Source organism: Podarcis bocagei (genome assembly GCF_964188305.1).
Source record: "Podarcis bocagei genome assembly, chromosome: 7".
Lineage (NCBI taxonomy): Eukaryota > Metazoa > Chordata > Lepidosauria > Squamata > Lacertidae > Podarcis > Podarcis bocagei.
Window position 1 is genome coordinate 6,934,415 of NC_138132.1, and position 23,191 is coordinate 6,957,605.

A 23,191-nucleotide genomic window follows, 5' to 3' on the forward strand; every position below is an offset into this window, starting at 1 on the left:
TTTGGTTCAGAGGTGCAGCCTGAATCGGCCCTCAAATGGCAAAGCCTGTCACTGACCAGCCTGCATCCAGACTCCTTGCACCAGTCCTCCCAGTCCCTTTGCCCACCCTCAAACGGAAGGGCTCCCCGACATGGTTGGCTCATATTTCATGGTACTCCGGTGCTCCCCAGTTGTTTTCCTTGCACTGCGCCCGCTCCGAGAAAAGCAAAGAACGAAGGCTTTTTTTAAAAAAAAATGCTTTTTTACTGGCGGGTGTGATATGTAAAAGGAAGACCCATGAAACCAGGAGGTTGATGTGTCGCTCTGCGCCTGTTGGGAAGGGGGCCACAAGGCAGGCCCAGTGGCCCTGAACGACACAACGCTAAGCGGCCCTTGAGGACCAGTGCCAAGGCAGGCTGGCTCCTCTCACCCACTCACCCCCCAGCTCCTCCTTTAAGGCTCTCCATGCCTGTGAGGGTCAGAGACAGGGAGAGGGTGGCAGGGGGCATTTTGGCACACATGCTCCACTTGTAGGCAGGATGGGGGGCAAGTGTCATTCTGGCACGTAGAGGTTGCTGGCGGAGTTTGGATCGCCCACAGGCCGGGTCTCTAACACGACGGTGCTGGCAGAGGATGGAAAAAGAAGAAGAGTTTGGATTTGATATCCCGCTTTATCACCACCCGAAGGAGTCTCAAAGCGGCTAACAATCTCCTTTCCCGTCCTCCCCCACAACAAACACTCTGTGAGGTGAGTGAGGCTGAGAGACTTCAAAGAAGTGTGACTGGCCCAAGGTCACCCAGCAGCTCCATGTGGAGGAGCGGAGACGCGAACCCGGTTCCCCAGATTACGAGTCCACCGCTCTTAACCGCTACACCACGCTGGCACAGGGCACAGGTGAGCGGCTGTTTGGGTGGTGGTGTTTTTGAGGGGGCTTCTGGTGTCACAGGGGGCTGCAGACTGAGACTCCCTGCATGAACCTGCCCAAGATCGTGGGGTACACCCTCCCAGATGGGCTGACACAGCTGCTCAGGGAGCCCAGTAAGCCTTGAAGGTTTTCTCAATCGGGGCAGATCTGGATAAAGAGTCCAGAATACCCATGGCACAGAATAAACACTAGTGATGCTCAAATTCAATGGATACCCCACAACACAAATAACGCATGGATGGGGAAAAAATGTGGTGGCCCCAACAAAGAGGGGCAATACTCCCAACCACAAAACCAGCCATATTTTTAAAATGAAAAATTAAATAGAACTGGAAGGGGCATGGGTGCTTTGATGGGTGCCAAGCAGGGTACCAAGCAAAGTGCCAAGGTGACCAAAGGCACATTGGGGTCCCAAACCTAGATGGTGGTTGTCATTGCATCTGCTATATACATTTACAGTGGTGCCCCGCAAGACGAATGCCTCGCAAGACGGAAAACTCGCTAGACGAAAGAGTTTTCCGTTTTGGAGGTGCTTCGCAAAACAAATCTCCTATGGGCTTGCTTCCCAAGATGACAATGCCTTGCGAGTTCCTGCTGGTTTTTTTCCTCTCCCCCCCCCTTTTTCTAAGCAGCTAAGTCGCTTATCAGCTGATCCGATCAGCAGATAAGCCGCTAAAAGCCTCTAAAAGCCTCTAATAGCGCTAATCCGCTAATCCTTCAATGGGCTTGCTTCGCAAGACGAAAAAAACCGCTAGACGAAGAGAATCACAGAACGGATTCTTTTCGTCTTGCGAGGCACCACTGTAAAATTGGATCCTTCTGAAACCTACCTGGAGGTTCCTATTGAACGGAAAGTCCAGCGCTGATCCTGCACCTCCTGTTGTAACTGAGAAGTAGTGGGGTTGTGTCAGGATTATTATTGTTATTTAATGTATTTGTTTCCCACCTTTCTCCCAAGCTGGGATTCAAGGCGACTTGCACCATTCAAAAACATCACTGCAAAATTTAAAATGTAATAAAAGAAAAACCAGTTTTAAAACAATAATTAAAATTCACCAGAACCCATTTGGAACCAGCAATTAAAATCTACTCTGCCCTGATGGTAGCCCAGTGGTCGGCACTATCTGCTCCTTGGTTTTCGAAAGGCCTGTCTGAGCAGAAAGGTCTCAGCCTGCCAGCAGAAGGATAACAAAAGGAGCCAGTCTAAGTTCGCTTGGGAAGCAGCAACCAGCCCCCAACCCCTTTAACCTCGTGCCAAGAATCTTATACAGGGGTCAGCAACCTTTTTCAGCCGTGGGCCGGTCCACCGTCCCTCAGACCATGTGGGGGGCAGGACTATATTTTGGAAAAAATAATGAACGAATTCATATGCCCCACAAATAACTCAGAGATGCATTTTAAATAAAAGGACACATTCTACTCATTTAAAAACACTCTGATTCCCGGACCGTCCATGGGCCAGATTTAGAAGGTGATTGGGCCGCATCCGGCCCCCGGGCCTTAGGTTGCCAACCCCTGATCTTATACCTCTAGGATCAAGTGTAGGGAAACGGGGGCACACCCTGGATGCAGATAAGAGGGCTATTCTGCTGCAACAAGCAGGGTAAAGAGGCTGGGAGAAACGGAAAGAGCGGCTCCTGAGCTGGAAACTGTTCTGCAAGGATACCCTGCAAGGTTGGCGTTTTGTTGCTTGATTTACTCTCATTTCTGCAAAAACAAAATGTAGAGGGAGCGACAGCAGGGGAGGGCGGAAGATGGAGGGTTCCAGAAAGAGGAAATAAGAACCCACTTAGCACCTTGGCCTGACAGAACGTCCACAAGAAAACGGGAAGAAGGGGTTTGAGACTGCGGGAAGTGAGGAATTCCCCCTCCCTCTATCAGCCTTTGGCCTGGTCTCCCAAGAAGCCCTGCTCTGACACAATGCTGGAAGGAGGGATCCCTCTGTACCTGTCCTGATCCAAGAGGCCACATCTGCACACCGTGACACCAAAAGGCGTGCACACAGTTCCGCACCACCGCTGTGAAGAGAAAGAGGCAAAAGTGAATTCAGAGTCTGCCGCAATCGCCTTCCCCAGTTTTACTTGGGATGCCTCACACGGTGTTGGAGACGCAGCTGTTGCAGGAATTTATAGGTTGGGGGGGGGTTGCCCCTCCAGCAGATATCATGCACATGCAGCCCACTACCAAAACCAGCACAATCGCTTTTGTGACTTTTGTGATTTGTCCCCACAAAACACTTCATCGCAGTTTCTTCCTATCTATTCCAAGGGCCTTTGCTGCACGATACCAAATGTAAGAATTCACTGATAAATGTATCTGTGTACTGGCTCACTGGGAAAACTTCAGAAATTCATATAGACCTGTGAGCTCAGCTACTCAGCAGCCCCTCTGCCTGAGTGATAATCCCTGGCATCCTGATACCTGAGTGCCAGACAGGTAGCCATTCCAGAAATAGCAAACCCAGATGAAGACAAAAGAGTGTGATTAACTTGGCTGGGAAACAGGGAAATGTAAATATCTCTTTTGTTACACTTGATGGGTGTTTGGTGGAGGGCAAGGGGAACCATGGGGCAGGGGCCAGGATGCTCAGATTACGACCACCAGACCTCCCCTTTCATGATGTAACCGTGATGTAGTTTGGGGGGGGGGGTGTAACATGGGGATTTCCTGCCAACCTAGCAGTTCGAAAGCACGTCAAAGTGCAAGTAGATAAATAGGTACCGCTCTGGCGGTAAGGTAAATGGCATTTCCGCGCGCTGCTCTGGTTCACCAGAAGCGGCTTAGTCATGCTGGCCACATGACCCGGAAGCTGTATGCCGGCTCCCACGGCCAATAAAGCGAGATGAGCGCCACAACCCCAGAGTCAGCCACAACTGGACCTAATGGTCAGGGGTCCCTTTACCTTTACTTAACATGGGGATGAGCAGCTAATAAAAGTTTGGGGGCTCTTTTGTTCAGGGCTTCCATCTTGTTCCACCTTGAGGCAGGTGGGAGTCCTGTCGCGACAGTCTTCAATCAAGACCAAGCCTACTGGCTGCTGTTTTGCTCTGGTATTCCTGGCTGGTGTCCTTGTCTTTTGTCCAAGGGAGCCCTCAGATTTCTCCGTTAACACAGCTTTCTCTGGAGTCGGGAGGAAATTCTTCCGAAGTGGCACTAACATCCTCAAGCTAAAAGGGCCCCCCAAAGCTTAACCTAGCACAATATCTTGCGCAGCGATCAAGCCACTGCGTGGCCCAGAGAGCACACCATCCCAAACAGAGAACAGGAATGAAGGGGCAGCAGGTTGGGGGAAAATAAATCGTTTAGTCCTCCAGTTAACAGCTGCCACCAAGACGCTCTGGGGAACCAAAGCTGTTGGTATCAGGACCCCGACACACAACTTTCTCTGGGACCCACTCAGAAACAACTTGGAAGAGAAGGAGAAGAGAACATAGGCTCCAGCTAAAGCAGAACAAGGAATGCGGGTGGCGCTGAGGGTTAAACCATAGAACCTAGGACTTGCCGATCAGAAGGTCATCAGTTTGAATCCCCGTGACAGGGTGAGCTCCCGTTGCTCGGTCCCTGCTCCTGCCAACCTAGCAGTTTGAAAGCACGTCACAGTGCAAGTAGATAAATAGGTACCGCTCCGGCGGGAAGGTAAACGGCGTTTCCGTGCGCTGCTCTTGTTCGCCAGAAGCGGCTTAGTCATGCTGGCCTCATGACCCAGAAGCTGTACGCCGGCTCCCTCACCCAGTAAAGCGAGATGAGCGCCACAACCTCAGAGTCGTCCGTGACTGGACCTAACGGTCAGGGGTCCCTTTACCCTTTAAGCAGAACAAGCAGGTGGGGGGGGCTGGAGAGGGCAGGCGGAAGGGACCCACCGACTGACTCCACCGCCACGTCAAAGGCGAGTTCTGGGGGGCACGGAAGCAGCGCGCCTCCGAGGCTGACAAACCGGAGACTCCCTGGGGAAACAAAGCAAATAATAATATAATAATAATAATAATAATAATAATAATAATAATAATAATAATAATAATATTTTATTATTTATACCCCGCCCATCTTGCTGGGTTTCCCCATCCACTCTGGGTGGCTTCCGACAAAGTATTAAAATACAGTGGTCTGTTAAACATTAAAAGCTTCCCTAAACAGGGCTGCCTTCAGATGTCGCCTAAAAGTCTGGTAGTAGTTGTTCTCTTTGACATCTGGTGGGAGGGCGTTCCACAGGGCGGGCACCACCACCGAGAAGGCCCTCTGCCTGGTTCCCTGTAACTTGGCTTCTCGCAGTGAGGGAACCACCAGAAGGCCCTCGGAGCTGGACCTCAGTGTCCGGGCAGAACAATGGGGGTGGAGACACTCCTTCAGGTATACTGGACTGAGGCTGTTTAGGGCTTTCAAGGTCAGCACCAACACTCTGAATTGTGCTCGGAAACATACTGGGAGCCAATGTAGGTCTTTCAAGACCGGTGTTATGTGGTCTCGGTGGCCGCTCCCAGATCGTTTTGGTGCCTGCAAGAAAGCACGAAGGTGACACTCTGCCGACGCACCAACCGCCTCCTCTCTCTGTACTTACTGTTCATCAGAACCATCACCGTCTTGCTGTCCAGCTGCATCACCTGGACTGGGCCAGTACACAAAGGTTCTGTTGAGAAATGTGTTTATAACAATATAGATATAGATATAGATATAGATATAGATATAGATATATAGATATAGATATAGATATAGATATAGATATAGATATAGATATGGCATTTTGAGTTTCATGGCAGCCAGACCAGCTCTTGCTTGGTCGGCAAACCACACACCCTGCTCCCAGTCCTTGTTCTCTGGGCATGGGTATAGCCGGGGGGGGGGGCTGGATCCACAAATATTATTGAAAAGCATTGAAAACACTCAATTATCTGGGGTTCCGCACCCCACCCACTCCGTCCAGCAAAAGCGTACCTCCTGCAATTTCCTATTTATGGGGTATTTCACCCCGCGATTTCCCAAGGAAAGCTCCACAACTTTGGTTCCCCCCCCCCTCCAACAAAAATCCTAGCCACAACCATTCTGGATTAGAATACAGCCCCTCCAACTCTGGATCTCCCCGCAGCCTGATGCTTTTGCAAACACACACACACACACACACACACACACACTTGCAAGTGCTCTTACTGCTGCCGTCATCGATGAACCAGGAAGTGAGGGAATTGAGGTTGATGATCTGGAACTGGACTGCCTGTCCTGGGGGGCCCTTGGTCACCCCGATACAGACCACCGGGTACTCCTCGTTGGGGGACGTCAGCATCTCAAAGACCGGAAGCGGCGAGGGCAGCGGGAAGTCGAAATACTGGGAAAGGAAGGGAAGGGTACTTGGACAAGCCTGCAGAAGTAGCCCTGCATGGAGAGTGGCTGCCATCGTCGAAGCCACCTAAGGTTACCAGATTTTTTTCAATGAATCCGGGGACACTTTAAATAAAATAAATAAATATTACGTTCGGGATGTATGGAAGTGAGAGCTGGACCATAAAGAAGGCTGATCGCTGAAGAATTGATGCTTGTGAATTATGGTGCTGGAGGAGATTCTTGAGAGTCCCATGGACTGCAAAAAGATCAAACCTATCCATTCTTAGGGAAATCAGCCCTGAGTGCTCACTGGAAGGACAGATCCTGAAGCTGAGGCTCCAAGACTTTGGCCACCTCATGAGAAGAGAAGACTCCCTGGGAAAGACCCTGATGTTGGGAAAGATGGAGGGCACAAGGAGAAGGGGACGACAGAGGACGAGATGGTTGGATAGTGTTCTCGAAGCTACCAGCACGAGTTTGACCAAACTGTGGGAGGCAGTGGAAGACAGGAGTGCCTGGCGTGCTCTGGTCCAGGGGGTCACAAAGAGTCGGACACAACTAAACAACTAAACGAAAAACAAAACAAAAATAAATGTTCGGGACGTTGATGCTACAGCGATGGTGGTGACAGAGGGGTGGCCGCCGCCTTGAGCTCAACCACCACGTTTCCCCTTCCTCCGAGGCTTCTGTCTCCTTTCTCCATGACCCTGGGCATCCCCTGAGTTGTTGGTTCTTCGGTGGTGGTGGAGAAGCGGTGCGCGGTGGGTCAGGTATGGAAGGCGGAGAAGGAGGGCTGAGAGTGGCGGCAGTGGCGAGGCTCAGGCAGCGCGATGCCTCCCTTCCCATCAGAGCAGCCCCAATCCCACTCCTACTTGCGTGCAAGCAGGAGGGGGCAGGGATCCCTCCGCTGGGAAGGGAGGCTTCCCATTGCCTAATTGAGAGATCCCTGCCCCCTCCAAGCTCTGACAGGCCGTGTGAAGCCACCCTTCACAGCTGAGAGATCCCCGCTCCGCTCCTGCTTGCACGCAAGTAGAAGAAGAAGAGTTTGGATTTGATATCCCGCTTTATCACTACCCAAAGGAGTCTCAAAGCGGCTCATAACCTTTCCCTTCCTCCCCCACAACAAACACTCTGTGAGGTGAGTGGGGCTGAGAGACTTCAGAGAAGTGTGACTAGCCCAAGGTCACCCAGCAGCTGCATGTGGAGGAGAAGGGAATCGAACCCGGTTCACCAAATTACGAGACTACCGCTCTTAACCACTACACCACACTGGCTCAAGTAGGAGTTGGGAGGCTGCTCCAATAGGCAGCATGAAGCCTCCCTTTTCAGCTTAGTTGCTGGGGTCAGGGAAGGTGGAAGCAGCCAGGAAGCTGCAGCTTTGAGCCCCTGCACCACCATCACATGGGGACTTCCAAGCAGCTCCTGGAACCAGCCAGAGCCAACTGCTCCAGGCTGCTGAGACTGTGTTTCCCGGGGACATTAGATGAAATCCGGGGACTGAATTAAAAACAAGAGAGGAATGCAAATGGGTAAAATTGATGGTAATTGCAGCCAGACAGGTTACAGCGAGTAAATGGAAAAATGCAGAAGAGCTAGGGGTGAACCAATAGAGGAAAAAACTGAATAATATTATTATTTTAGAATACCTAACTGTGAAGATACATAGAATGAAAGGGTTTAAGGTCAGTGAGAAAGAGGAGGATTGGTTTGAGAAGATATTGAATTATTTGAGTAGGTTTGAACAATCTGGGGCAATTAAAATGTTAAAAGTTAAATAAACCTTGTGGAAGGAGGAGTGTTAAGGTATTATAGAAGTGTACATATGGTTAATTTGAATATGTTATTATTGAATATTATTGAATATGTATATTATTGAATATTGTATACTCAATGTATCAGCCACCTGGGGTTTTCACTGTTTGTGTTTTGGTGGTTGGGGGGGGGGGGGAGATGAAATGTTAGAAGCCTGGAGAAGAGGAGGTTAAGGGGTGATATGATAGCCATGTTCAAATATATAAAAGGATGTCACATAGAGGAGGGAGAAAAGTTGTTTTCTGCTGCTCCAGAGAAGCGGACACGGAGCAATGGATCCAAACTACAAGAAAGAAGATTCCACCTAAACATTAGGAAGAACTTCCTGACAGTAAGAGCTGTTCGACAGTGGAATTTGCTGCCAAGGAGTGTGGTGGAGTCTCCTTCTTTGGAGGTCTTTAAGCAGAGGCTTGACAACCATATGTCAGGAGTGCTCTGATGGTGTTTCCTGCTTGGCAGGGGGTTGGACTTGATGGCCCTTGTGGTCTATTCCAGCTCTAGGATTCTATGATTCTAAACCCGGGGACATTCCAGGGATGGAATTTGTCTGGGGACTTATTCACAAATCCGGGGACTGTCCCCGGGAAACAGGGACGTCTGGTAACCCTACCATAACATGCCCTCCAACATCCTGCTGATCATAATCAGGACGCTTGGTTTTTGGTCCCAAGCTCTCGTAGGAGGCAGCTGATTGGCAGGAGAGTTCAAGACCAAAAAACAGGACATTCCGGGATCCGGTCAGAAGCTGGCATGGCTTCTGCCGGTGCCATAAAGCATTCACTGTGCCTTCTCTTCCCTCTCGTGGAGGCAAAGGGCCTTACCTTGACCAGCATGAACTTCTGCATGGGCTCGTACCATTGCAACAACACCACACCCGCCTCCAGCGCCCCACAGAGGTAGTAGCAGCCGGTCTGTGCGTTCCTGGCTGCAAGAAAAGAGGAACAGGCTGTCTGGGAATGGTGGGATGCAGAGGAATAGTGGCAGGAACCAGCTGGAGAACGCCCAAGGGAAGAAGGCTCAGAGCCAGGGAATAATAATAATAATAATAATAATAATAATAATAATAATTTATTTGTACCCCGCCCATCTGTCTGGGTTTCCCCAAAGAGCTTCCAACAAAGATTAAAAATACATTAAAATGTCACACATTAAAAACTTCCCTGAACAGTTTAGACGTCTTCTAAATGTCAGGTAGATTTTTTATCTCTTTGACATCTGGTGGGAGGGTGTTCCACAGGGTGGGCGCCACTACTGAGAAGGCCCTCTGCCTGGTTCCCTGTAGCTTTGCTTCTCGCAATGAGGGAACCGCCAGAAGGCCCTCGGCACTGGACCTCAGTGTCCGGGCAGAACGATTGGGGTGGAGACCACAGTGAGTGGTTGGAGGGAGAAGACTGGGAGGAGGAAATGTCGGAAGCTGAAGAAGGGACAGGGCTTAATGGGCAGGGAGAGTCTGTGGCAGAGAGAAGTCCAGAATCGTCTCCCAAAACCAGGAAAGGCATGAAAAGGGCAGAGGATAGGTTGGCTGAATGCAGGCACAGTCTCCAATTGCTTGGGGAAAGCCCTGGAGAGGCTGTGGAGAGGCAGGGACTTACAGTCTCGGCAACTGATTTTCATGGAGTAAGACCATCGGCAATGAGCTGCTCTGCTCATTAGGCCTAAAACTCAAACAAGTCCGTGGCATAGCTGTCAACTTACAGATTTGAAAATAAGGGACCAGCAGCCTTGGAAATAAGGGATCAGCAGCCAAAATCAGGGCTTTTCAGAGCACAGGTATGTTCAATTTCTGAGCCCCTCCGAGCCAAAGCCAGAAAGCCCAGCAGGCAGCCAAACGAAGCCTCAAGGGGTGGTTCCCACAGCGCAGCAACCCGGCAAAGGGGATGCAGCAAGGGAAACCACCGTCACCTCTCCGCTGGGAAGCGCTGAGCAAAGGCGAGTCCCCAGGCAACACAGTCGATTTGATCGGCACAAGGCATGCAAGCTCCACCCCCCAGTCGTTCTTAGACTCCTTATTGGGTGAGCAACGCAGCCAAGCAACACAGTTGGAGCCTCCCTCCTCCCTGGACGTCAGGGAGGGAAGGAGAGGAGCTGCTTCCTTTGAAACCCGGGAAATTTAAGGGACATCATCGGGACACAGTGCTGGGATAAGGGACTTTCCCACCAAATAAGGGACGGTTGACAGCTATGGTCCATGGAGATCGTGTTTTTGCTAATAAAGAGTTAGCTCCAACTTTGAACTCTGTGATTACTGACCAGCATACTCAACAACTTGGACCCCACCCCTAAAAAAAACCACAACTCAGTAACTTTTGTATCTGAAAATGGCAGCCCTACCTCCCTGCTTATTCTGGAATTGGTCGAAATTCCCATAGGTGTGATTTCGTGAGCCCAGACAATGAACCTGACCATGAAGGGTTGGGGTGTGAGAATGGGAGCGCTGCTCCCCCTGCAGGTCAGGGCTGGAATGGCACTCACCTGTGCAACATTTTTGGCACCCCTTTGTATCCGGGATCTTGGTGGTGACGATGTTTTTCCTGAGGAGGGAGGAAAGATGGGCAGGTGTGGGAAGTGGCAAATGGTGAGCCAGAGATGACAACAGGTTTGTTGTATTTTTAGGGTTAGCTGCAAACTCTGACCCTGCCCAGGGCTCAGTAGGAGCTGGAATGCGAGATGGTTTGCATCTCCTCTTCCTCTTGCCAGTAGCGCAGCCAGTTTTAGACCATAAGTTTCACCATCTATGCTGCTTATGACCTTCTCTACAATTGCCACGCAATTTGTATCATTACCAAGCCACTGTTAAAGGCACAGCTGCAGGGGCTGGCTGAAAATCTGGCAACCACCACCTGAGAGCTCACTACACAGAAAGCATGGGGGAATCCACTGCTAATGCACAAATTAATGCGTCGAGAACATGCTGCAGAATACACCTGAATTTTCTGTTGGGCATAAGCAACCTTGTAAGCCTCCAGCCAGCAGAGGGCAGCGTTGAGACGACCAGATAGGGGAAATGCACTTTGTGGCTTCCCGCTAAACCCCTCCAAGCTCCGCCCATTCCCCTCTCTCTCATTCTCTCTTTCTCTCCTACATGGCACAACCATGCACCCAACCATGTAGGTTTAGAATCCAAAGCCATCCATGTAATAATAATAATAATAATAATAATAATAATAATAATAATAATAATAATTTATTTATTTATACCCTCGCCCCTCTGGCTGGGTTTCCCCAACCACTCTGAGCGTCTTCCAATTGAACATTAAAAACACAATACAGATTTAAACATTAAAAGCTTCCCTAAAGAGAGCTGCTTTCAGATGTCTTTTAAATGTAGCATAGTTGCTTATTTCCTTGACATCTGATGGGAAGGCATTCCACAGGGCAGGTGCCACAACCGAGAAGGCCCTCTGCCTGGTTCCCTGTAAGCTCACTTCTTGCAGTGAAGGAACCACCAGAAGGCACCCCCATACTGCGCTGAGGGAGCCGGAGCAAAAGGAGAACCGTTCTCACATGCACTCGCGCTCCTCCTTGCCCTTGTCGCCCAGTTCTTGGCGTGGGTTACCTGGGGAGTAGCCGGTGGGGGGAAATGTAGATCCCGGGGCGCTGGTCTCGGCGGCTCTGCTCATAGAGGCCCGGCAAGTTGTGGGAGAAGAGTTGGGGGGCCTTGCCTGGTTAGAGGGGGAAGGGGGAGGGCAAGGAAAGAAAAAAGGATCAGTGCTGCTGCTGCTTCAAGCGGGCATAATCCGCCAAGGGTATGGGTACACCATTCAGGCCTCGCAGGTGGTATTCCCAAGAGCAAGCTAACTAGGGGTGGCCTGTCTGCAGCTTTCAGTCAAGGTGGCCCAACAGCCTCCAAGCTCAGAGGCAGTTTATCTGAGCAGGAAAGGATTAGAAATCAGGTAGGTGCCTTGCATCATGAAGTTCAGGCAACCGGCTGATGGTTTATTTATTTTTGTGGGATGTGAAACACAAGAGCAGTCAAGTACAACATTCCTAGAGTGAAGATGTTTACACATGGGGAGGAATGTTTGTCCAGCCAGCAGGTCAACTTCCTGTTTCCTTCTGGGCTGGGATAGACTTCCTCTGCATGTGACTAGAGGTGGGCGTGGCCTCACCTGTGCAGGTAAGGACAAAAGCACAGGGCAGGGCAGCCATCTCTCTCTCTTTGACTACATGCATCGAAGAAGCAACATCTGCTTAGTCAAAGATGCTCTCTTGGCCTCCAGCCAAGAGAAGACAAAGGAACTGTCTCCTTATGAGATAGTTTCCAGGTGTATGTTACTTTTCTAAGCTAAGTTTGCCTTCTGGGATCCGATTGTGAACAGAATGTGAGTAAACTCTTTTTATACTTTTATAGAAGACTGTGTCGTGTCTTATCTTTTATGAGGGAATAAGGGGAAAATACCAGAACAGTTATTAGCGAGCTTGACCAAACGCATCCGCTGTGAATTTAAAAAGGGGAATGCTACTCTGCTAATTTGTGAACTTGTTAACACAAGTTGGAAAGGCTATAACCAAATAATATATCCTCTCCTGGATCCCTGAACATTCCCACAATTTTTTTGTTTTAAGACTGCATCCACAGAGGCATCAGTTAGCCATTTGTGAAATGTTTAACTGTGCATCTGCAGGGGCGACTTTGTTGTCTTTTGAATTCTTATTTCGTGTGTGCTCAGTTTTTATCCTGTGCACACTGTGTTGGTGGTCTCGGGTTGTAATGCAGTTTTTGCATTTGCAAAATAAGCAAATCAATAACAAATGATTATTTGCTGCTCCCATGCCTTGATGTTTCCTATTGAGGCATCTGGGTAGCCACTATGAGAAAACTAGAAAGGTCTCTTTTGGTCTGATCCAGCAAAGTTCTTTGGTTATTAATGATGCTGAGGATTTTCTACCAGAATTCAGCCAGGCATGGCCCACACTGTTCCCGAGCCCCACCTGAGTTTTATCCTAGCACTTTGTTATGTACTGAGTTGAATAGGATCCAGAATGCAGCAGTCTGATTGGTCCACAGGAGCCACCCAATCCAGCTCCAGATGGAAGTGAATCCACAACCCGATTGGCCTACAGGAGAATCCCAGAATTAGCCAATCAAGTGGGGCCTATTGTGTAAATAATGTATACAAAGCAGACATTCTGGGGGAACTTCCATTCCTCCTCATCACCATGAGCTGAATAAAGAGCATGAAATCCACTCTCGACTCCCGAGTATATTTCACACTTGCAGGCATCAAAACTGGTCTTGCCCATCCAGCCCTCTGCCCTGCAAAGCCTTCCTCTCCACACACCCAGAGCGCTTCCCTTATCCCTCTCCATTCTGCTCTGACTTGGCTTTCTAAATTATTCACCCCCCTCCTTATCCTGCTGGGATCAACTTACCAGAAAGTGACATGAGGACGTTCCCAATGCAGTAAACCCAAGTTGTGCGGCTGTGATAGAGCTGTGGCAGGGATGGGAGAGGGAGAGAAGAAACAGGAGTCAGGATATGGGAAATGGAACATGAAAACTGTTTAGCGGGGCCTTTTCGGTGGTGGCTCCTCTCACCTGGTTCCCTCTCCCAAGGGAAGCTTGCCAGGCTCGTTTGCTGTTGGTTTTTAGATCTCTGGTTCAGGTGTTTTCAAGACTGCAGAGTGCCCTTGGGTGGGTTTGTGCAGCTATGCGGTTTTTATCCCACACTGCCAAGTCAATAACTGCATGGCTGATTTTTAAGTGTAGTTTATTCTTAAATGTCTGTTTCAGCGATCGTCTTAAAGAGGTTAAAGTTGTATTATAATTCGTTCTAAATGCATTTCTGTGGTTTTATGGAGATAAAAGTACAAGGCTGTTTTAATGAAATGTACATCAAGCACGTCAAATGGTCAGAAAGCCCCATCTAAGTGCTGAGGGTGGCTGGGGAAACCCAGCCAGATGGGCAGGGTATAAATAATAAATTATTATTATTATTATTATGAGGGTGAAGCTGGCAGGAAGAGTCTCTGAGTTCTCACTGTTTTGTTATTCTGTGAGAGTGCCTCAACCCACACTTATTCCTAAATTTCAAGGCTTTCACTTGATCCATTCAACCAACCTCATGACAACTGACTTCCTACTGCGTCCATTTTACAGATGGAGCAAATTGAGGCCAAGCACTGCTTCTGAAGGCAGACAGAGCAGGTCTATGCTTGCCTCAACTGAGATACGTGAATCCACAATTTTTAATACCTGGATTATTATAATCTTTTAATTTTTATTGTTATTACTGATCCATTAATTGCCTTCTAAACCACCACTTCAAGGTGGCTTTTAACACATAAAATAGTTAAAAATAGTTAAAAACACAAAAACAACAGAGACATTTTTTTTAGAAAAATCTAAAGCCCTAGGAATAAGTCAGTGCATCTGGCTGTTAACCAAAAGGTTGGTGGTTCGAACCAACCCAAGGATGGCTGTGGGCAAAATTCCTGAATTGCAGGGGGTTGGACTAGATGACCCTCGGGGGTCCCTTCCAACTCCAGAATTCTGTGAAATGACAGCTCATGGTAAAGACCCATTTATCCCGCTGGGAGACACTGTCAGAACAAAAGCATCTTCTTCGTGTGCCTCCTCCTCAAGAGGTCCAGAGGGTGGCAACACGAGAACGGGGCCTTCTCTGCAGTGGCTCCCCGTCTGTGCAACACTCTCCCCAGGGAAGTTCGCCTGGCGCCTTCATTATACACCATTAGGCGCCAGGCAAAAATGTTTCTTTTTAACCAGGCCTTTGGTTGATCTGATTTACATCCTATGCCAGGGGTCAGCAAACTTTTTCAGCAGGGGGCCAGTCCACTGTCCCTCAGACCTTGTAGGGGGCCGGACTATATTTTTTTTGGAGGGGGGGGAATGAACGAATTCCTATGCCCCACAAATAACCCAGAGATGCATTTTAAATGAAAGGACACATTCTACTCATGTAAAAACATGCTGATTCCCAGACCGTCCGCGGGCCAGATTTAGAAAGTGATTGGGCCGGATGCGGCCCCCGGGCCTTAGTTTGCCTACCCATGGACTATGCCCTTTAAAATGCGGGGGGGGGCTATTGGGTTGTTATTATTATTATTATTATTATTATTATTATTATTATTATTATTAAATAAATTTTTATTGTTAAAATAATTCAACATTAAGACACATACAAACATATATTTCATACAACATACCTACATACATACATACATACAACATACCTACACTCAATCCCACAGATAATTCCCATCACCATCCCCCACCCCCACCCTTTGTGTTAGACTTCCAATCTACTCAATTGCAATTTCTTTCCAATTCTATTACTTTCTTTCACACACCTTTAACCTAATTTCATACTTCTTTTTCTATTACACATTGTTATCCATCTTATTTAGTATTCCAATATTTGAAACGAAACTTGTTTATTCTAATAGGAGTTCTGATTTTTCGATATAGTTTTGCAAGTATCTTTTAAACACCTTCCAGTCCTTGTCTGCCTTCTCTTTTGAGATCCTTCCAATTTCTCCCATTGTTTTGGATATATTGTAGTACTCCAATAATTTGGCAAGCCACTCTATCTTTGTTGGTACAGTACCACTTTTCCAATATTTCGTAATCAATAGCCTTGCAGCTACTGTTGCGTATAAATATAAGGTCTTGTCTTCTTCCTTTAGGCTTCCTGGTACTATTCCCAATAAAAAACCTTCTGGTGTTTTCCTAAATGAGTATCTGAACATTTTTTTTATTTCGTTATATACTGTTTCCCAAAATTGTTTGATGTTTAAACAATTCCACCATATATGTATCATAGTACCTTTTCCAGTGTTGCATCGCCAGCAGACATCGCTACAATTTTTATTCATTTTTGCTATTCTTTCAGGTGTTAAATACCATCTGTGTTGCATTTTGAGATAGTTTTCTTTCAATGTATAACACATAGTGAATTTCATATCTTCCTTCCACAATTTTTCCCATTGTTCAAACATAATATTTTTCCCAATATCTTGCGCCCATTTGATCATTGATGCTTTAACCAATTCATCCTATGTTTCCCACTCTAAGATCAAATTATACAATTTAGATATATTTTTTGATTTTTCTTGTATTAAGTATTTATCGAATTTTGATATTTCTTTTTCAAATCCTAACTTTTTGTCTTTCACTAATCTGTACTTAATTTGAATATATTGAAACCAATCACAAATATGAGCTTTAATTTCTGTATAATCCTTTAATTCCAATTCTCCGTTTTCTTCCTTTAATACCATTTTATAGGTAGCCCAGTTTTCTTTCATATTTAATTTTTTCACTCCGACAATTTCTGCTGGCGATGCCCACCAAGGAGTTTTCGGTTCTAGGAGTCTTTTATATTTCTCCCATATTTTATATATAGACTTTCTGACTATATGCCCTAGGAAGCCTTTATGCACTTTGACTTTTTCATCTATTAGATAGGCATGCCATCCAAATCTCGTCTCTACTCCCTCTAAATCCAATACATCCGAGTCATCTAATTTGATCCATTCTTTTAGCCAGGTCAGACCCACCGCATCATGATATAATTCCATGTCAGGGAGGCCAAATCCTCCTCTCTCCTTCTTATCTATCATTATTTTGTGTTTTATTCTTGGTTTTTTCCCTGACCACACGAATTTAGCCAAATCTCTTTTCCAATTATTAAAACATTTATCTCCTCCTAGTATTGGGATACTTTGAAATAAAAACATCATCCTTGGTAATATGTTCATCTTTATTACCGATATTTTCCCTAGTAAGGAAAGATTTAATTTCCCCCATATTTGCAAATCATTTTTTATTTCATTCCATGTTTTCCCATAATTCTCTTTACTTAAATCTATAGTGTTTGATGTTAAATTTATTCCAAGATACCTTATTTTCTTTTTAATTTCCAATCCTGTAATTTCTTGTAATTTCACTTTATCTTTTTCTTCCATATTTTTCACTAGTATTTTGGTTTTCCCATAGTTTAATTTGAATCCTGCTAATCTGCCATATTCATTTATACATTCCAATATTCTAGGTGTGCATTGTAGGGGATTTTCTGTTGTGATCATAACGTCATCTGCAAAGGCTCTTAACTTGTATCTTTTTTCACCAACTACTATTCCTCTTATTTGGCTGTCCTGCCTTATTTTCTTTAATAGAACCTCTAATACTATTATAAATAACATTGGGGATAGGGGGCATCCTTGTCTTGTACCTTTAAAGATATTGATTTCTTCTCCAAATTCTCCATTAATAATAATTTTTGCTTTCTGTTGGTTATATATTGCATTTATACCTTTTTGGAATTTTTCGCCTAGACACAATTCTTTTAATAGTTTTTTCATAAATTCCCATGAGACTTTATCGAAAGCCTTCTCCACATCAATTGAAATCAGGGCTGCTTGTTTATCTCTTCTTACTTGTAGATATTCCATTATGTCTATTATATTTCTAATATTATCCTTTATTTGTCTTCCTTCCACAAATCCAGCCTGATTTTTATGCACTATTTTTCCTATAAATTTTTTCAACCTGTTAGCCAATAATCCTGCATAAATTTAATAATCCGAATTCAACAACGAAATGGGTCTATAATTTGAGACAGATTCCAAGTCCATGCCTTGTTTTGGCAGGAGCGTTATATACGCTTGAGTCCAAGAGTCTGGAATATTCCCCTTCTCTACCGCTTTCTCTATTACTTCTTTTAGTGGGTCAATTAATTCATTTAACATTTCTTTATAGTATTCTGCTGGTATGCCATCTGGACCTGGGGATTTCCCTATTTTTAATTTTTGAATTGATTCCTTAATTTTTTCGGTTGATATTGGTTCATTTAAGAATTTATGGTCTTCTTCTGCTATCTCTATTAATTTATTTTTCTTTATACATTCCTCTATTTCTTCTGTTGGCACTTCTTCTTTTTGATATAATTTTTTATAATATTTTTCAAATTCTTTTTTAATTTCTGTCATATCCCTTATTGTCCTCTCTTCTACTTTTATCTTATTTATTAATTTTTCATTTCTTTGTTTCTTTAATTGCCAGGCAAGGATCTTGCCTGGTTTATTTGCCCAGTCAAAATTTTTATATTTCCAAAATTTGATCTGTTGTTCTGGTTATTATTATTATTATTATTATTATTATTATTATTATTATTATGTATTTTGTGGTTTCGTATCTTGATTTTATTCTGTGAACTGCCCTGAGACCCTGGGTATAGGCCGGTATATAATTTCAAATAATAATAATAATAGTCTTCAATTGATTCCGCAAAGTGGTGGTGATTATGATGTGTTTTGGGGGATAACTGATGCACGCTACGGGATATCGGCTCAGAATTTGGCTTGCATGCTATCAAAGCTCAGTGGTCCTTTTTTCCATTGTGCATCCCTCCACACAAGCAAATTCCCTGTCCTTCAGACCCCAGCACCTCCTCTGTCTTACCAGTTCGAGGGTGGGCTCTGCCTCGCTCCGGTTCAAGGCATATATCCCTTCTTCAGCCCCCAGAATTAAGTGCAGCTCTGCAAAAATGGGGGAGGAAATGCAGCCGGGAGTTAAATAGGGGGGGTGAGGCTCTTGGGCCTTAGTTTGCCTACCCATGGTCTAGCATGTACATATGGCCTCTCCTTATGGGCAGTGGGGTGTTAACGCTTGCCCTCCCAGACTCCTTCTCCAAGATTTTGTAGCTGAGCCAGCATCATCCTCTGAGTTCAGCCACAAGAGAAGGGATTTATACAGTATGTAGCTAGAGGGACGCGGGTGGCGCTGTGGGTTAAACCACAGAGCCTAGGATTTGCCGATCAGAAGGTCGGTGGTTCGAATCCCCTCGACGGGGTGAGCTCCCGTTGCTCGGTCCCTGCTCCTGCCAACCTAGCAGTTCGAAAGCACGTCAAAGTGCAAGTAGATAAATAGGTACCTCTCCGGTGGGAAGGTAAATGGCGTTTCCGTGCGCTGCTCTGGTTTGCCAGAAGTGGCTTAGTCATGCTGGCCACATGACCCGGAAGCTGTACGCCGGCTCCCTCGGCCAATAAAGCGAGATGAGCGCTGCAACCCCAGAGTCAGCCACGACGGGACCTAACGGTCAAGGGTCCCTTTACCTTTACTAGCTAGTTTAAGACGCTACTTTCTTGTGATTCTCTGCTAGTCTCTCAGCTGACTAGCTTAGCCAGGTGCCTCAGTTCTGAGTCTAAGGCACTAGAACAGCCTTCCCCCAACCTTGTGTCCTCTAGATTTTCAGACTAAAACTCCCACCAAGCCCAGACCACATGACTCTGCTGGACATTTTGCCAAATTTTTTAAAAAATCCGCCCGGACAGCAATTTTAATCCTGAAAAAGAGGATGTGTCCTGGAAAAAGAGGACTTATGGCAACCCTACCTAAAGGGGGAGTTTGGCAGTGAGTGGATTGGCACAAGCACAAAAGGAAGTGTGAGAGGGCAGGTGGGGTGATGGTATAGTGCACAACTGTGAGGACTAGAACCTTGGAGCCAGTGTGGAGCACTGGTGAGCAGACCGGTGTAAAGTCACTCTACGAGATGGGCGTGATTGCTTGAGTTTGGTTCAGCCTTCCTGTCCCGTCCCCCCCCCCCCGCCTAGTAAATGGGCCCAACACAGACCTCGCCCCTCCATGCCCTACCGTTGCTATTTGGGTGGGTCCACACAGTAGCTGAGGTGACGTATAAGGGGCACTCGTTAAAAACCTTCTTGAAGAGCACCCTCTCCTGGGGAGAGAAGGAGGCAACAGTTATCCATAACGGTACCGCCGAAAGAAGAATGGCGGATGAAATTAATGGACTATGCAGAATTAGATAAATGAACGGGAAGAATTCGAAACCTGCGGGACCAGAGATTCTTAGAAGACTGGAGCAAATATATGAAGTATTTGAAAAGCAACTGTAATGAACAGATTATGCTAGTAGGACTGCAAGAAGTTCTGTAAGGAGGATTATATGAACTATTGCAAGGAAGACTATGAGGAGAATTATTAGTTAATAATAATTAAAAGTACGGTAATAGAGAAATTCAGAAATGCAGAATAAATGATAAAGAACGGAAAATCATCAGAGGTGGTTGACGGAAGTCTAAAATATTGTCTAAGATAAGAAGTTATGTTAAATGGATGTTGGAAATGATATGTATAAAAAATGAAAATGTACATTTAAAAAATAGTAATAATAATAATAATAATAATAATAATAATTTATTATTTATACCCCACCCATCTGGCTGTGCTTCCCCAGCAACTCTGGGTGGCTTCCAACCAAATATTAAAATACAGTAATACATCAAACATTAAAAGCTTCCCTAAACAGGGCTGCCTTCAGATGTCTTCTACAGGGTGGGCGCCACTACCGAGAAGGCCTTCTGCCTGTTTCCCTGTAACTTGGCTTCTCGCAGGGAGGGAACTGCCAGAAGGCCCTCAGCGCTGGACCTGAGTGTCCGGGCAGAACGATGGGGGTGGAGACGCTCCTTCAGGTATACTGGACCGAGGCCATTTAGGGCTTTAAAGGTCAGCACCAACACTTTGAATTGTGCTCAGAAACGTACTGGGAGCTAGTGTAGGTCTTTCAAGACCGGTATTATGTGGTCTCGGCGGCCGCTCCCAGTCACCAGTCTAGCTGCCGCAGTCTGGGTTAATTGCAGTTTCCGGGTCACCTTCAAAGGTAGCCCCACATAGAGCACGTTGCCGTAGTCCAAGTGAGAGATAACTAGAGCATGCACCACTCTGGCGAGACAGTTTGTAGGCATGGAGGGTCTCATCCTGTGTACCAGGTGGAGCTGGTAGACAGCTGCCCTGGACCAAAATTGACCTGTGCCTCCATGGACAGCTGTGAGTCCAAAATGACTCCCAGGCTGCGCACCTGGTCCTTCAGGACCAGGGAGTCCCCCACACCAGCCCGCCCCCTGTCCCCCAAGAACAGTACTTCTGTCTCGTCAGGATTCAACCTCAATCCATAACGGGAGGCCACCCAGTATGAGAACTCAAGCCTAGTCCAGCCCTAACCATCCTATGCACTGTCCCCCACTCCTACCAGGGACATAAGCGCCCCCAACCTCTTTTGTCTCACTCTATACAGCAATCTCTGCTAACCTGGTGCCCTTCCAGCCAGTGGCGGACCTACATTTGGGGGCCCCTGAAGCTTGAACTGCCGTGGGGGGACGGTCTTCGGAGCCAGTGGCCTCCACAGTCACTTACGAACCCATTGTTAAAACCGTGTTTATGGAAGACAATCTTACTCGGCTACGAGTGATCGCCAAAGAAGAAGTTATCTTCTTAGACATGATTGAGAATCGCATAGCCAGGGATGGAGAACTTTAAAGCATTAAGATCAGAATGTGGAAAATATGAAAACAACGAGAAGAGGCAGGAACAAAGATATTGGGATATATTCTTCAGAGGTCCAGACTATGGGGAGCACGGAAAAATTAATAGTTCACCATTTGGACTGTAATTTGGTTGTGTTTTTGTTTTTTGTTTCAGTTTATTGCTTTTAATTGGATTATGATGTGGGTACAGTGGTACCTCGGGTTACATACGCTTCAGGTTACAGACTCCGCTAACCCAGAAATATTACCTCAGGTTAAGAACTTTGCTTCAGGATGAGAACAGAAATTGTACGGCAGCAGCGGGAGGCCCCATTAGCTAAAGTGGTGCTTCAGGTTAAGAACAGTTTCAGGTTAAGAACGGACCTCCAGAACGAATTAAGTTCTTAACCCAAGGTACCACTGTATGTTGATTGGCTGGTTTTATTGGAAAATCAATAAAAATGATTTTAAAAAGAAGAAGAAATAGTTATAATCTTCAATGGGGTTGTTCCGTGGCAGATCGCCACATCTTTACGTCTGTGCTACTGACTCTCAAACTTTGGGGTCATTGAAATATATGCGACAGGTACTTGGGGAATACAGGTGTGGATGATCAAGGCACTCACAGGTTTCTGCTTCTTCTCTGCCTTGCGGGGAAGGACAGGAGGTCCGTGGGTCTGGGAAGTCAGCCGCAGTTCAGGAACTGCAAGAGAGAAAGGTGAGGATCAGCCCTGACCCACTGGTTCCGAAAGCAGCAGCAGCCAAGTGTACCATTGCAAAACCCCAGGTGGCTGCTTCAGGTAACACTTGTCTGGGAAGAGGGAGTCTTCCCTGCTTGTCACACGATGGGAGGTGCAGAATGTCTGCTGCAATCTGAACTATGAACCAAACAATTTAACCCCTGTGTTGACTACATAACTATATGACCACTGCTCCATAGCAATTGTTGTTATACAATTCCATTAACCATATACATGGGTTTATGAAACATTTCTGTATCCTTCTGCTATGTTGAAGAAGAATTCCACGAAACAGTGGGTATATCCAGAATCACTGTTAACAACTTTGGCAGCGTTGGATGCCATAAACAAAGCTTTACAGCCCATTTTCCCCAGATAGGAATCGGATACATTGCTTTTTTCAGAGACTTGCATAGTCTACAAAGACTTTCAGAGACTTATGTTTATTTGGTTTTATATTTTCAAGAGAATCCGTTAAGAGTGCATATTTTGTGACTTTCAGAGATTCGTAAGTTTTCTGTTTATGTGATTTCATATATTTCATATTATATAAAGAGTGTATATTGATATCGTATCATTGTATTTGGTCATCGTGCTGCCTTGCAATCTGAACTATGTCTACTCAGAAGTAAGACCAGTCGTGGACGACTCTGGAGTTGCGGCGCTCATCTCGCTCTATAGGCTGAGGGAGCCAGCATTTCCAGGTCATGTGGCCAGCATGCAGACAGCTTCCAGGTCATGTGGCCAGCATGACTAAGCCGCTTCTGATGAACCAGAGCAGCGCATGAAAACGCCTTTTACATTCCCGCTGGAGTGGTACCTATTTATCTACTTGCACTTGAGATGCTTTTGAACTGCTAGGTGGGCAGGAGCAGGGACCGAGCAACGGGAGCTCACCCCGTCGAGGGGATTCGAACTGCCGACCTTCTGATCGGCAAGCCCTAGGGCTCTGTGATTTTACCCACAGGGCCACCTGCGTCCCTTTAGTGACATACTTAAGCTAAATTATGGTTTGGGACTGCTTTGTGGACACGTATACCAAAGGCTTCATGGGGAAATAATACAATTTATGTAGCTCTTTTGAGGACTCAGGTTACTGCACATCCATCGTCTTTGTATAACTCTAGTCTCGAATATG

At 46.3% G+C, this 23,191-nt stretch overlaps 1 protein-coding gene across 2 annotated transcripts in view; it reads right to left on the reverse strand.

Moving 5' to 3' along the window:
- Positions 1-219: 219 nt before the first annotated feature.
- The window catches only part of MAP4K1 (mitogen-activated protein kinase kinase kinase kinase 1), a 76,860-nt gene continuing 53,888 nt past the window's right edge, over positions 220-23,191 (reverse strand). For both annotated transcript variants that reach the window (XM_081200260.1, XM_081200259.1), the window contains 13 exons: positions 21,940-22,016; positions 19,644-19,728; positions 18,453-18,529; positions 13,404-13,464; positions 11,587-11,692; positions 10,503-10,561; positions 8,852-8,955; positions 6,048-6,222; positions 5,461-5,529; positions 4,766-4,849; positions 2,853-2,923; positions 1,736-1,791; positions 220-602 (listed from right to left, as the gene is read on the reverse strand). In XM_081200260.1, the coding sequence (XP_081056386.1) occupies positions 533-602; positions 1,736-1,791; positions 2,853-2,923; positions 4,766-4,849; positions 5,461-5,529; positions 6,048-6,222; positions 8,852-8,955; positions 10,503-10,561; positions 11,587-11,692; positions 13,404-13,464; positions 18,453-18,529; positions 19,644-19,728; positions 21,940-22,016 (1,094 nt within the window). In that variant the 3' untranslated portion in view covers positions 220-532. The remainder of the gene's footprint in view (positions 603-1,735; positions 1,792-2,852; positions 2,924-4,765; positions 4,850-5,460; positions 5,530-6,047; positions 6,223-8,851; positions 8,956-10,502; positions 10,562-11,586; positions 11,693-13,403; positions 13,465-18,452; positions 18,530-19,643; positions 19,729-21,939; positions 22,017-23,191) is intronic.